Raw genomic sequence first — 16,049 nt, 5'->3', positions numbered from 1 at the left:
CCTGAAGATGCTAGCTCGCTGCTCGTCCCTGACGCGTTGACTCAGCGACTGCTTATAACGACTCGGACTCGCGAGGGGGGTCAGCCGTGCCGGCTTAGGGAAGCGTCACCGTTCTCATACTAGGGTGAACAGACGCTGCGCTCTCTCTCCCTCTCTCTCTACTCCTTTTGACACACCACCGCCTGTCTTTTGCTCTGTCCCGGATGGTCCCACTGGGGTTTCTGCTCAGATCGCGCGGAAAGTCAAGGCTAAACGCCAGGAAGCTGCCTCGCGCTTCACTTCGCTTCTACGCCTAGTGTAAACGAAAGTTCCACCCTAGCCTCACCCTCTTTCGCACTGCTCCTAGCTGTGCTGGCTGCACGGCTGGACGTAGCGTGGCTTCTGGTACTCGGGGTTTCGGGCATACGCCGATCCGGGACTTCATGAGTCGAAACCGTAGGGCTCTCCTGGACAACTCCCCTCGAGACCGTACCGACCGACCGCTCTCCCTTCTGGCTCGTTATACTCGGGGTTCGGACACGACCTTCTGGGACTTCACCAATCAAGACCGTAGGGCTCTCCTGGACTACTCCGCTTGAGACCGTACAGAATCGACCGCTCTCTCTTTTCGGCTTATCGCGCCAGGACCTGCTCAGTTTCACTTGACGTACTGGGCCTACGCCGGGACACTCCAAAGTAGTGATTGGGACTACACGGGGTTTAGACAGGCTTCTCCCCGAGCTCACAATTTCTTGTCTCAGGCCTTCACCGCTCAAACTCTGACCGACTCTCCAGGCGTAACGCCGGGATTTAGTTGACAGGGATAAACGGATCACCTTGACCTAGCCGTTTGATGCCCTCTAGACCTCAGCTACCTGTGTCTCAATTCTGAGATTCTTGGTATTCCTATCCCGATCTTTCTCCTTGAAGGCTTCCATGGCGCTGCTTTTCGACGACTCGACTTTTTTTGGCTCCCTTGTAGTTTACTTGGTTGACTGACCGTTCATTTTGATATCTTGACTGATCTTGATGGTTTGACTCCTAAGGGATCGACTGATCCAGCTGCCAGCACTCTGCGGCCTTATATAGGGCCCCCGGGAACCGTCATTTCCCTTTTGCGCACGGCCCGCTGAATCTCTCCAGTACGGATCCAAAGTCCGTGGCTCCTGTTTGACCCACTTGTCCTTTACGCACCGTTTCCAACCGAAGTTCTGCATAATGCTGCCGTCCCGTTGGTGCATGTGGGACGCCTGTGTGCCGCTCCGCTGCCGAGATGTGGTACTTCTTCCTCCAGTCCAAAGTTCACGGCAAAGTCCAATGTCCGGTGGAGTTCCGTTATTCCCTTTTGCACACGGCACTCTCGCTCTGCCCGCCAAGTCTCCACTCTTTCATTCTCCGCACCTTTGTCTCCAAACTCTCTCATTTTCCATCCTTGGTCTCCAAACTCTCTTCTTCTCCACCCACTCCTCGCCGCGCCGTTACTACGCGAATTCGCCGCGTAGCTGGTAAGCGGCCGGCCATCTGTTGTTGCTGCTTCTAGGATTTGTGGGGAGTTATTCAACTCCTCACAGTACTTACTTGGTAATGATCTGATTGTGAAATTAAATGTCACTAAAAATGTCACGTAAAATGATTTATTGCCACCAAATTTGATATTATAACTTTTGTAAGTTGATCGCGCCGTCACTATTCTTTCACCTCATTAAGAGGTGTTTTTTGTCTGCTATTAATGATGAAAATATTTTTTTAATTCCCTTTTCACAAATAAAGTAAGTGGCCAGCTTCAGCGGTCTTATGGGCGTGAGAGCTGTTATGGCACTTTGCTCACACAAACTTGCGCTGACCAGGAATCTCTAAAATATACATGCTAAAGAAATCTGTAACTTTAAAAAGGAACGGTCGTGTTTTTTTCTACGCTCCTAATTTTTATTTGCTTTCATGGTTTGCTTTAGTCGCTTTAAATCAAAACTTGTTATATTCGGTCCCTTAGTTGATTAGACTAATTATTTCGTTTGTTTCGCAAGTGAATCTATTCTATTCTTGTGTACAATCTTAATAAATAAATTTACAATTTTTAGTTTACTGTTTTGTTTTTTGTTCCTGTGATTTCTATTGCTTTTCTTTGTCCATCGAAGCCACAGTGCTGTTTTGAGTTGTTGTTTCTGTATATGCATTAACTGTATTAAGCTCCCGCTTGCCCGCACACTCTCATTCTATCTCTTAACTTTGTTCCCCTAATATAAAGCTTAAGCGTGCATAGTTTGTGCTCTCCCCGTAATACAAAAATTCAGAATACTTTGTCTGCTCCATTAAAAAATGCCATCTATTTATCAGAGCTGACCAGTCAAAACTGACGTGTTGGCTTTGTGAAAAAATGGCTCATACCAAGTGTGCCGGTCGAACTAGTGATGACCATAACATACTATATTGTTGTGACCCTTGTATTGAGTTGCACACGAGATGAGGACGTTTATGCGCCAAACTAAAGGTGGCTTAAAGGGTGTGATTAATATCGTCGGCGTAGCCTTAAGCTATTAGATGAGCTACTGTTGGTAGGTAAGAAGAACACCACGCAACCGCTAGAGAGCAATCATCAGAGCTCCAGCACGGTCGCACAGCTGCGGTCGACATCAACAAATCCTCAAATATTGTTAAGATAAACAGCTAAAAAAGATTTGGGTCAATTGCAATCTGGATCGTCTGCAATTGACTCACCAATTCCTCCTTCCTTAAATAACCTGCCACCTTCAGTGAATATTTAACTTATACTTACACCGTATTCAAAAAACTTAAATCTAGCTTAACTCTTTCTAATCAGAATGCCAGAGGCTTGCATATTCTCTCTTTTGCATCTCACATTATTCTTTTTGCTGAGACCTGGCTAAAACCGAAGATCCTTAACTTCGAAATTTTTCCTGCACACCATTTATAGGCATGATTGACCATCCAAGCGAGGAGGTGGAGTCTTAATCGCCGTGGACTTTACCCTCACATCGGAAGACGTACTTGTTGAGGAATTCTGTAATTTTTAATTTATATGTGTAAGCCTATCGTTTCCTGGTTTTATATATATTACCTGTTCGTACATTCCTCCTGCATCTGAATTCCCGGAGTATTTAAACCATCTTTTCGCTCTACAGTCAGTTTCAAATAAGGTGACTATTAAAGAAATCGAATGTCTTATTTCCATTACCTCATCATGATTTCACTGAACTTAAGATCTCTACTCATCTTAAAATATGGATACTATAAATATTTTCTTGTGTTCCGTTATGCTATCCGTCAGTCTCCAACAAGCCACCTTGGTTCAGTAAAGAGCTGACGCACCTTAGAAATAAAAAGTCCAGACTTTATAGGAAATACATAGATACCGGTTATCAATCTATTTACTCTAGATACTTGAGTGCTCGGTCTAGTTTTACCGTGCTAAACTCTCTGCGTTACTAAAACTATTTAAATAGTTGTTAAGTCCAATTCTCTCAGAACCCGAAAAAGTTTTATAATTTTGTTAAAAATAAGTGTAAATCCACCAATTATCCTTGCCGACATAGTCTACGTTACCTCATTCTTCACAGTCTTATTCTTACACAGTATCCAAGACGGATTTAATATTCTGTCTGTATTCTTGATCTTCAACGTGTTAAGACCGTCTATTCACCTGGTCCCGATGGAATTCCTGGATGCGTGCTTAGATATTGCGCGAAGGCCTTAAGCAAGCCCCAACTCTAATTGTTTACCTTATATTTAGAATCTTCACAATTCCCCATATGGGGAAAAATAGTTTGTAATTCCTCTCCACAAGAAGGGTAGCAAGGAGAAAGCAAGTATCTCTAAATCAGTGGTCGGCACACACATACCATCACAAGTTTGCCTTGCATTAGTGTGAGTGTAACAAACACGAAGTTTGCGCGCGGCGTGCTGAAGCGAGACGTTTCTCTGCTTTGCACTGAGATCCTCTGCCGCAGCAACAAAAAAGCGAGCCGAAGTTGAGAAAAAAATGACCCGAAGACCCATGCCGAAGTCACACGAACATGTACGTTATACGTGAGCGAGCAGAGAATGGGCAGAACACTTCCCTATGCTCACTAGATAGGCCGCTGCCGACCACTGCTCTAAATTATCAGCCATCTCAAAGCTTTGAAAATATTATTACTCCCCATTTGCAGCACCTCTGTAGGTTAGTTATGTCTCCGTGTGGACGCGGGTTGATAAAACGTAAATCAACAACTACTAACCTTTTAGAGCTTACTTCATTTGTGAACAGGGTACTTAATAAATGTTTTTAAACAGACGTCATTTACACTGACTTTATTAAAACATTTGACTCTGTAAATCACGTTCTTCTGGTTAGAGAACTCGATTTATTATTGATCTTTTAAGATGGATCTTTAGGTATTTAAATTGCAAAAAACACAAAGTACTTTATAAAAATACTATTTCTTGCCTACTACACGTTACCTCAGATGGCCCACAAGGGAACCACCTGGGGCCGCTACTTTTTACTTTATTTATAAATGATCTATTCTTAGTTATAACTCATTCTCGTGTACCAATGTACGCAGATGATGTTAAATTATGCCTTCAGTGTGAGGTAATAACTTTTTGTCGTGTCAGTCCTCAATATCCAATATAACTGTAGTATACAATTTTAGTGTTGGACCCAGTTTTTAAAATTTCACCTTAAAAAATTGGAAACAAAAAACGCCAATATTTTTATACCCTTGCAAAGGGTATTATGATTCCAGGCAGAAGTTTGCAACGCAGTAAAAACGTTTCCGACCCCATAAAGTATACATATTCTTGATCAGCATCACTAGACGAGTCGATTTAGCCATGTCCGTCTGTCCGTCCGCTTATACGCAAACTATTCTCTCAGTTTTAAGGCTATCGGGCTGAAACTATCCCAAAAGTCTTATTTCTTTTGCAGGTAGTATATAAGTCGGAACCAGCAGGATCGGACAACTATATCTTATAGCTCCCATAGGAATAATCGAAAAAGAATATTTTTTTTTTTTATTTCTTTGGTGTTTTTTTCCACATATAAACTCCTACGCTTGGAAATAACATTTTTAATTAGTTCTGAGTCGAGTAATGGAGATATGCAAGCAGCAAAGCGAGATTGAAATGCGCCACCTACCCGTGATCTCAATATATGGTTATGTGGGCGGTAGACAGATCTAAGCGTTATGGGCGTTAGAGTGGGCGTGGCAATAGGTATTGACGAGACCAATACATTTCAGTGAAAACTTTTTATCTAGCATGAAAATTGTGGGCGCCACAGGTTTGGGCGGTTTGTGGGCGTGGCATATTCGCGTAACAAGCTTGCGCTGCGTTCAAGGCTACGAAATTTAAATCTGAGATCCCAATTCTCTATCTTTCATGGTTTGCAAAATATCCGCGCTCATATTTACGTTTTTTTGAAGTTTGTGGGCGTTAAAATGGGCGTGGCAAACTTTTTTTTTTGATAAATCTATAGGTATTGATGAGAACAATACATTTCAGTTAAAATTGGTATTCTAGCATCAAAACTGTAGGAGCCACAGTTTTGGGCGGTTTGTGGGCTGCACAGGAGTTTCTGGAATCTGCATGCCTAATTCGTTATTGTAGCTCTTATATTTTACGAGATCTTAGCGTTCATATGGACAGACGGACATGGCTAGATCGACTCGGATAGTGATCCTGATCAAGAATATTTATACTTTACGGGGTCGTAAACGCTTCCTTCTGTCTGTTACACACTTTCCGACGAATCTAGTACATCCTTTTACTCTGTTTTCTAGTTTTAATTGCATTCGGCTTACCGAAGTTACCTTTCTTTCATGTTATAATAATTATAATTGTTATATTCTTTTATAGGAACAACTGGTCATTATATTCCCCAAAAACAAATATCCTATGGTTGTCCTATATTATTGCAAAGCTAATGGATAGCGTTAAATATAAAAGTATCAATTCAAAGGTTCACAGACTGCACATTAACAAGCTAAAGGAACTGCAAAGCATTATACTGACATTTGAAAGCGCCGCACATTGCGCGAGACATATATTTAATTTGTGAGAAGCGAACAAAGAACATTCTTTTCCGTATGACGTTTAAGCTTATCTTGGAACACAACCTATCAAAGTACTCATGTATGGAGACGTCTTGTTGATGCTGACAGATAGACGAGAAACGGAGCAATAAATTTATTCACATTTGAAGAAGTAGAGAAACATTAGACTTCCTTTAAATAATCTTAACAAATACTAAAAAGTATAAAACATCAAAAAAATGCCTTGCAAAAAGTATTGCTTTATTGTGGATTGAGCAGTCCACTTGGAAGGCCAAACAGAAAATAAGAGCTGAAAATCGAAATGAGGGAAAAGTAAAGATTAGCGAGTTTCTAATCCCAATTGCAACATACACAATAAGAGAGAATGGGAAGACTCCTTTCATGTCCAGTTCTACCATTTAAATATCGAAGAATTTAAAGGCGTGCTGAATGACGTGCTACGAACGATGAAATCTCGGAAACTACAAGAGCTAGAATGTTAGGATTAAGAATGTAGATTCTATATGTTCTTGCTCAGCGCAAGTGTACTTCAGATGGGTGCCCACATTTGTGGCGCGCACATTTTTAAAGGTACAATTTAAAATATTTTTCATTTTTATATTATTTTGCTTGTCTATACCTACCGGAACCCGAATATTGTTCTAACCGTACTATTATTTAATAGGTAAACACATTACGCCCGTATCTAGAAAGAACTTCGTATGTGACGATACAAATACAATTTCTGAAACCATGTGTTCTTAACCTTTTTTGCCTCTAGCAGCTGAAATCACAAAGAGGCATATCTTAAACTTCCAAATATCAAGAATGTTTAAAAAAAATTAAAAAAAGTATACAAAAATAGTTTTAAATACTTTTATATTTTCAATAAAAGATAAAAAAGGGACAAATTTACAATTGGCAAATATTGAATATCTAAAAAAATGCCGGACAGCAAACTGTACCGGTAGTTATGTATCTAACACTAAATAAATTTGTCAACTATGAATAAAAAATCTATTTCTTAATTGTTTCAAATAGTGTATCATTTTCATTGAAAACTAGATTTATTCTCTTTTTTCTAAGGCCAAACATTCGTATCAAGAAATTTAGGAAAGAAGGATAGCTTGAATTGACTGAATTTCCGCGTAGTGTTGCTGGTATACATTAATATCAAACCAGGGCGGAACATAAGAGTAAGTAATAATAACAGTATGAGTATAGAGCATTATGATTTGTACTCATAAGCAACAAACTCAATAAGGGGAAATGAATTCGGAAGCTAGAAATGATTTTACGGAAATTGGAAATCGCATTTCAGGGCCATCTAATCGATCGCCACGAAAATGTGATAGTTTGGCGTGAAAGGCAATCACATCTGCACCAAAGGTAACAACTATCAACCTGTATTTTACTGAGTTTTCCAACTAAACTATAATAGTTTACAAAACAAAAATAATCTTTTAGTTTTTGGAATTGACATTGTTAGTGCTTAAGACACCGAAAACTGAGTCCAGTGGCCAGTGGCGCCAGTGTCCTTTTTTTTTTGCTAATAAATCAAATCTTTTGAGCAATGGATTTCGCATTACAGAAGTATATCTGCAAATCAGTGAAGCCAATATTTGTACTCAAATCGATTCAATGATAACTAATTTTTTTTAAACAAAACTTATTTTTGGCTTTATATACGTCCTTTTTTTGTTAAAGAGAAGATTAATCCAACTTGAGGTCATGTCGGCATGGACTTCAAAGAAGTCTTGGTGTTCGACATTATCCAAACACTCAAAATGGAGCGTTGATGCTTTGCTGTGTCATGTAGTAGCCAAATACCATCATCTGTAGTGAAATCTCTGTTGATCACCAGAGCGGTAAACTTCAAAGTTGATTAAGCACTTAGTGTAGTGTAGGACTTTTAGTTTGCCTGGATCTCTATCAGAGTTCCCGATGCAGATTATAAAAACTAATTAACATTTTTAGGCTTGCATGAAACAGCCATTCACGGCAAGTTTTCCGTCTTTGTCCAAAAATTGGCTTTATATACGATCTTTCTGTTTGTATACTTATACCTCTTGTGGGGCGGGGTGGCTTGATCGCTAAAAATAGATGAAGTCCCAAGAACGACGGGTACGCAAAAAACACGGCGGTACTTTGGGGTTTTTTATAATAAGAACTAGTTAACTTAACTTAAGTGCTCCAAAGCGGAGCGGAGACTTAAAGGTGAGATGGGGAGGGAGAGCGGACGGCAGTGCGAGCGCGCGAGATGTAGACATCTGGATAAAACTGCTGGTCGACACTGCCTCCTCAAACTAAACACCCTTTTGACGTAAAGATTCCCCCCACCCGTAGCAAGAACCTCAGGAATATGTTGGAAGTGAAGATCGGTCATCCGTACGTAGGAGAGTGTGGTGGCCCTTTCCACACTTGTGGCAGTGATGACCACTGCGGCAGGAGTCCTTGGAACGCACTATAGGCTGGCCACTTTTTGTGGCCAAAATTAATAACTTCAAAACGAAACCAAATATTATAGTTCAGTTTTTTATTTGGGTTTATAAATGAACAGAAAATAGGCGTGGCACGGCTTTTTTTTGGCAGAAATTTCTTGTTATATCATTAAAAATATTTTAAAAATATATAAGAAAATACTTACCCTAAAAACAAAAGTTAATATAAAGGTATATTTTTTGGATTTGGTTTTAAATTGATATATTGAACATATATGGATAAAAAAGGTGTGGCACCGCCCATTTTTTACATTTTATCGCCCTTACGCGTAGTCGCACTAGCTGAATTTATAAATAATTTAATATATCCAGCCGTGGATTTGTTAAATTTGAAGCTGCTTTTCTCTGAGCCCTTTCTCTTGACAACAAATAAGGCAATTGCCTTTCGATCTCCGCCTATTTATGCAAACCTCAGTGTGTTCTTTTAAAATGATTTAAATTTCTTTTGCAAGATATCCATTTGCGGGACAATCTATAACAAATAGCTTTGCTTTGTTTTTTTCAAAAAGTACTCATAAGCATCTGAACCAGCTATCAAAGATCTAAATCTGTCAAATGTTGCCTGCTCTATCTCTCCAGAACTCCAAATCCCAAACAATTCTGTATTGGCCTACCTGAGGTAGTGCCCTAGAAAGGTAAGTTGAGACGAAAGTGCGCAAAAGTGCACTTTAGGATTGCATTCATATGAACAAGAACTGAACAACCGACAACACAGTGTAAATAGTACGGTGAAACTCACTTTATATCTCTATTTAAATGATAGTTTTTATTTTTAATTTGTTCACGTAAAGCGACTATTAAAAACACTCTATTACAGGGACAACACAAACAAATCCAACTTGTGACGACCACAAACATATAGTACAAGCCGCTATCTTTCGACGCCATTACAACTTGTTTGACAAAAACTTAGTTTGGTGCCATATTTTTTATAATTTCAAACCGACTCTTTTTTTCGCTGTATAGCTTTCGTGCGCCCGTGACACCGAACAGTTGTTTTAACAGCCGATATTTTAACAGACTGTGACTCTGTTAAAATTTCTGTTACGAAACATTGAAGTTTGATGTTTTCCCAACACTATGACGTCATTAGATTTTAATATTAACGACTTTCGAAATATGTATTTTTGGCCACAAAAAGTGGTCAGCCAGCCTATAGTGGAATGATTGTGAGCCAAGCAATTGGAGCAGTACCTTCTGGAGCCGATTCCTGGGGGCTTAGCCGTAGAAAGTGGTGGCACTTCCGTAGAGGATGGATCTTTTGCCAGACTCGGCATTAGTAGGATTTAATACCTCGAGTACGTCTGCCATCCAAGGCGGGTATGGAAGCCAATATTCGGATGGAGTATTCTTAGGAGGTACTTTTTGTACGGAAACTTGCGCTGAATAGGACGAAAAGGTGTGTGGAACTGAGGCGGATACTGGCCTTGGAGGTCGGGTGGAATCGGCGGAGTAGTAGGACCGCTGTTTTGATGCAGCAATGTGTGATGCCGATCTTGGCAAGTGAGATAGTTGTGAGCGCTTGTGCAATCCCGGAATTGATGGCTGCTTGCAAAGCAATTGGAGCACAACTGCTTCCTTTGGATATAGGCTAGGCGATCGTCTACCGTCATTTCTAAGAAGCGTGGACATATACGCACGGGGTGGTTTTTCCTCTGACACAGATCGCAGCCTTTGGGTATCGGAACTAACCTTGTGTTGAAGGGATTTATTTTTGGAAATTCTGCCACTCGATTTGTGTCTTTGGACTGGACGTGTCGGAAGCTATCGACGGCCTCAAGAGTTCGATGGCGCTCCGTCAAATTGGAATCAAGCTCAAGCCTCGTAGGAAGTTCGGCTTTATATTGGATGGATTACTCCCATAAGAGAGCATGAGCTTTGGTAGTTTTGTCGAGCACATATAAACAAGAACATGGTCCCAATTCTCAATATTAACACCGGTAAATTTTAAGAAAGTTAAGCAACCTTGGAAAGTGCGTTAAAGTTGCTTTAAGGCTGCTCCCGACCCATTGCTAAAGATTGCACATTGAAAAGTGTTTTCAGGTGATTGTTACCCTGCGATCTCTGGGATCTCGAAACTATGAATGAGGTTCGCCACTTGTTTTTGAATTTAAGTGGAATAGTTTTTCAACGGGCGTTAGAATCGGATTGTCTATGTATTTTGCCGTGAAAAGGTCCCGGAATTTTGGGACGGTTACTGGAGCTTAAGGTACCTGGGAGGGACCTTTTTGGATTTGTTCCATTAACAATCCAATACTGAGATTTTAGTATGGATTTCGTGTCGCCTACAGCCACAATGCAGTCCTTGCCACAAGGAATTGAAGTGATCGCGACGGATTCTACAGGCGGATAAGGAGCACCTGGAGCGTCCGTAATGGCCTCAAAGTGGACCAGACTGTCAGCTGTGGTCATAAATCGGGTTAAATCGGTTTTTACTGATGTTGCCATGACGTAAAATAATTTAGAATTTTAATCCAGAAGTAAGGAGACGAACTAGAATCCAAATGAAATTTAGGAACCAATCAGGATTGTAAATATATGCGGTCACACTGGCGGATAGGTAGAGTCGATAAATATTAATTATTATGGCTGGTCGGACGTACGTAAAGAATTACGGACTTTTATTTTATTAGTTTGGTAGGAACATTTATTGTGAGCTCTTGACCCACTGCGCACTGGCGAAAATATCGATATACGTATGTATGTACACTGTACATATGTACATATGTGGGGTGCGAATAGCGGATTAACGTTGCGGGATTTGTAAAGACTTCGCTTCTGTTTGTTTGTCGGTGCGTTTGTTTGTCACCTCCACAACCAAGTTGCAGACGATTTGCTGGAGTACATTTGTGGATATCGTAACTTTAATTAATTTAGCCGTATTTGGAGGTCGAGAAAAGTAGTTGGAGTGGACTGTATTAGAAAGAGTAGTTAAGGTGGACTGTATTAAAATATTTATGTAAATATACACATGCACCTGGAACACATTTAAAAATTAAGAGTGCAAATCTTAAGGAAACATTTTATAATCGCAAATTTGTTACTGTGGCTAAGTAATATTTTATACACAATTGGAATTGAAAATATATTTGAGAAATATTTTTTAGTTGAATAGTAGCACTGAAGTATCTACTCGAATTGTTTAAAGTGTACAATTGTGGGCAAAGGAAACTGGAATGTTGTCTGGCACAAATAACGGTATTGAAATACATATATTCAATCCCGTTGGTTACTTCTAGCCTTGTTAGGACCAATTCGACTCTTCCCAAAAACAAATTGGAGTTTTATCGGTAAAAGCTCCTTACAACTTTTTCATGTGTGACCACGTTTAATACCGAATAACGATTGATCAAAACTTACCGCGGCAGATAAATGGAATTAACCCGTGAAAATTTTCGTGCAATCCTTTTTCTCAACTTTCGATGTGAATTATCACGACAAGGGGGCATCAATCAACTTAAATAGTTGTCTAGCACCATTCTATAGCACTGTAGAAATCAAAAACTGGACAAAGGTATGAAGGTCGACCGAAACAGTCTTGGACATTTGTCTCACTAGTATACATCCGATATTGCATAAACATCTGGCCGTAAAAATGGTTTCGTTCTGATTGGATCCCGCTCAATTTGACAATCGCTCAAGAAGGGGTTATTGGGGATTAATGCGAAGACTTTTTGATAAAATACAGTCGCGGTGTTTAGTAGAACGTTTGTAAGATCGTCACAAGTGACAAATCTTAAACCTATTCTTATGAGCTCAAAACAAAACTACAATCGACCAAATCCAACGAAGCACTTCGAAGCAAATGGTCCCCGGTTTCTTCGTTAAAAATGGTCATGTGGCGACTGTTTCATTTGAGCAACGTAATTCTACTATTTGTTTTGCCTGAAATCTTCGGAAAAATTCGATAAACGAAAAATAGAAAAAGGATCAAAGCACTATGACAGTGCGAGCTGTCACACATCAGCTCAAACCATCGTCAAGTCGCCGAATTGATGGGGCATCCGCCGCACAGCGCTGACTTGGCACCAAATGACTTCTTTTTATTCCCGCACATCAAAACAAAAATGCGTGGTCAACGGTTTTCGTCGCATGCTGTTGAAGCGTACAAAAACCATTGTTTGGAGGTGCTTCAATCGGAGTGGAAATAGTGCTTCGACAATTGGCTTGAGCGCATGCAAAAGTGTATAAATCTTGCTGGAGAATATCTTGAAAAATAATAATACCATAAAACCATAAGTAATCGCACTTTCATTATTAGGCCTTAAATATATAAAGCAACCCTCGTATCATATAGCTGCTACAGGAATGAACGGAAAATTAATGATAAAAACCGTTATATTTTTGTATTGGTAAACATATACGGTAGTAAATTATAATTAATCTCAATATTTCGGTAGCTATTTTCTAGTTTTCTAAAATTCGAAAAGCTCTGTATATATAATGGACACTCGGACGGACAGACGAACATGGCTAAACCCACTCGTCGAGTTATACATATACTTTATGGGTTCGGAAACGTCTCCTTCACTGCGTTGTAAGCTTCTGACTGAAATCCTTATATCCTCTGCATGGGTATAATAAATGTTTAGCAGGCGCAAAACACCAATTAGTTGTTTTTTTTTCGCGCAGGACTCCCAACTGAAGAAGGGGAGCTGCCGTGTGTCGTACGGCACGAATTCGCGAGATGATAGACGCGTAGAAAAATAAAGATATTGTTCGTGGAAAACAAGTAGGATCTAATTCTGTGCTAGAAAATGTTGTATTAATCGTTTTAAGCGAGGCAGAGAGTCAGATTTTGAGATAATAGGTAACGTCGGTTATAGTCAGAAAATAACACTCTGAAAGGTTCATGCAAGTTATATGACACATTATATAGTGGCACTTACCCAATTTACAAACAACTTTGAGCCGCATGTTATTCTCCAAATAACTCAGACTGACTCCGAGATAAACCAGTGGTCAGCTATTTTTTTCAACTACGCCGCCAAATTATTCCTACCCAGATAAGTTTGATAGACTCCGCATCAAACGGATACTGTAAACATCCAAGGCGATATTGTAAACACAAGAGCCCCAGAGCGAGCCCTGAAGTCCGCTTACGTAAACACAAGATCCTCAAAGCGATCCCTAAAGTCCGCTAACGCTAACACCAATTTGCGGCCGAATTTTAATTTCAAACTTAAATGGCCAATTGTGTCATCCTACTTTCCGACTCAATTTTGAGATTAATCTCTTAAGCTGAGGTTTGATTATTGATCATCCATTTTGGAGAATCGAATCGAGCAGTTGAAACGAATGAAAAGTAAAGAGCAGTGAACAAAAAATAAGTTCGACCTATAATATTGAAATAGTGAATAAGTGAAATTAAAATATAAAAATACAGTTTTTTCACAAATTTAATAGTGAGAAAGTTGTTTGGCGCCCAACGTGGACCGCATAACTAAAATTTTAAAACGAGGCTTTAAAACAAAAACTAAAAAAAATTTGTATGTGAAAAAAGGCCAAAAACCCGATAGAACCGACGAAAGTGAAAAAGTTTGTGTTGATCAAAACTAAAGTGGAAATAATAAATGTAATATTGTAATTCCCTTCAAACTTAAAAAACCAACAAAAATAAAAAAGTTTTTGTTGATCAAAAAAATTAAGGTGGAAACTAATTAATGAAATAATCCCCTTATATCTTCAAAAGAAGGACGACCCCAATAGGATCTTCAATCCCAAACCCCAAAAAGAGGATCATCAAGCAACAAGAAGACAAATAAAGAAGACGATTCGTGAGCGATAATATTTTTTTTTTATTGTTTTATAAGAATTTTGTATAACGGAAATAATAAAACAAAGTTTAAGAATTCATTTTTGATTTAGAACCTTCAACCAGCCAGAAGCATACAATAAAAGACCACATTAAATCCATTAAAAGAGGAGATTGTGAACCTGAGATCGCAGTTATCTCACAAAATAAAAAAGGTTGTAGATTTTCAGATTGAGATTATTGATCCCAATATTAAGTGCGACAAGTCTTATGACATCATCAAAACGGTTAGAGAATATAAAGGTGAGGAAGAAAAATATGTTAGTTGGAGAAAATCAGCTAAAATAGCTATGGGCCAATATGCCAGAGGCAGTAAAACGTTTTATTCCGCTTTATCAATAATAAGAAATAAAATAACGGGAATGGCAAATGATGCCTTAACCCATAGTAGTGCGGTGACAAACGTCCAATTCATGTTATAGAACAATGGATATTTATGGTATGTTTGATAGAAAATTATTATTATTAAATCTCTACGGTAGCTAGGGAGTAGCTTAATCAATAAAACTATTATGACTTATAGTAGGAATAAGCCAATACCACAAGAAATGAACAAACGCTTAGGAAGACAGCTCTCAGAGTTTTCTTTACCGGCCTTAACGGCCAAATTTCGGACACTATTTTCTCAATGAATCCACACGAAATGTAACCCAGAACACTCAGCAAGGTCAAACCCAATAAAAGGGTACCAACTGGAACTGTTAACCAACCGGCTAACAAGACGATGAGACTAAATAATATTGAGGACCATTTTTTAGACAAAAGTTAGGAGTAGCTTTACCCTACTTAATTAGAAATGACACGAAAAAAAAATTAAAAATATTAATTGACACTGGGGCAACCTCGTGTTATATAAGAACAGGAATTTATAAAAGTAAGAATGAGCTTCCAATATATAAAAGAGTATCCACAGTGAACGGATATTCAATAATTAAATATTATCACATGATAACTATTTTCGATACGCGATATACTTTTTATGAAATAGAAGGGCTAGACTCAGATTTACTAGTCGGGTAAAACCTGTTGAAAAAAATAGGAGCTGTAATTGATACAGCTAAGGGAGTTATTTTATATATTGGAAAAGAAGAAAAATTAAATTATAACAACGGAAACCTTTTTAACCAGCATTCTTCAACAGAAGAAAACACCACTATTCCATTAAAGGAATTTATATTAAAAAAAGAAAGGAAGTTAACTTCTGCAAGCCGAAGTTTTTATACTTTTGCAGTTATAATTGTTAAATTTAAAAAACAAAAAATGATATTCCCAACAGTATAAGATAATATGTCAAAAAACACCGTAGCTATAATTTGTTTCATATTATTTTCCCACCAAATTTCCGATCGTTCCTATGGCAGCTGTATGATATAGTCGTCCGATTTTAATCAAATTAAATTCGAAATTCAGAACTAATTAAAAAATTGTATTTCCTAGCGTTAAAAACACAGAAGCTATGTTTTGTTTCATATTATTTTCCCACTAATTTTTCGATCGTTCCTATGAAAGCTATATTATACAGTCGTCTGATTTTGATAAAATTAAATTCGAAATTTGGAACTAATTAAAAAATGTTATTTCCAAGCGTAGGAGGCTATATGTTAAAAAACACCGAAGCTATAATTTGTTTCATATTATTTTCCCACCAATTTTTCGATCGTTCCTATGGCAGCTATATGATATAGTCGTCCGATTTTGATAAAATTTAATCATCGCGAATTC

General features: G+C 38.7%; 1 protein-coding gene across 7 annotated transcripts in view; it reads left to right on the top strand.

The window, feature by feature from the left end:
* Window positions 1-16,049, top strand: part of Haspin (haspin) — a 172,447-nt gene that overhangs the window by 100,431 nt on the left and 55,967 nt on the right. Inside the window, exons 5-6 of one of the 7 annotated variants that reach the window (XM_070999106.1) lie at window positions 5,836-6,602; window positions 6,697-7,049. The exons of 3 other annotated variants lie outside the window; for them this stretch is intronic. In XM_070999106.1, coding sequence (XP_070855207.1) covers window positions 5,836-6,037 — 202 coding nt within the window. In that variant the 3' untranslated portion in view covers window positions 6,038-6,602; window positions 6,697-7,049. Of the gene's footprint in view, window positions 1-2,911; window positions 2,937-5,835; window positions 7,050-16,049 lie in introns of those variants that run through there. 3 more of the 7 variants (XM_070999105.1, XM_070999117.1, XM_070999114.1) reach the window with 3 other exon arrangements.

This window comes from Drosophila suzukii, unplaced genomic scaffold (genome assembly GCF_043229965.1).
Source record: "Drosophila suzukii unplaced genomic scaffold, CBGP_Dsuzu_IsoJpt1.0 scf_4, whole genome shotgun sequence".
NCBI classification, from domain to species: domain Eukaryota; kingdom Metazoa; phylum Arthropoda; class Insecta; order Diptera; family Drosophilidae; genus Drosophila; species Drosophila suzukii.
This window is presented reverse-complemented; position numbering and strand designations above follow the sequence as displayed.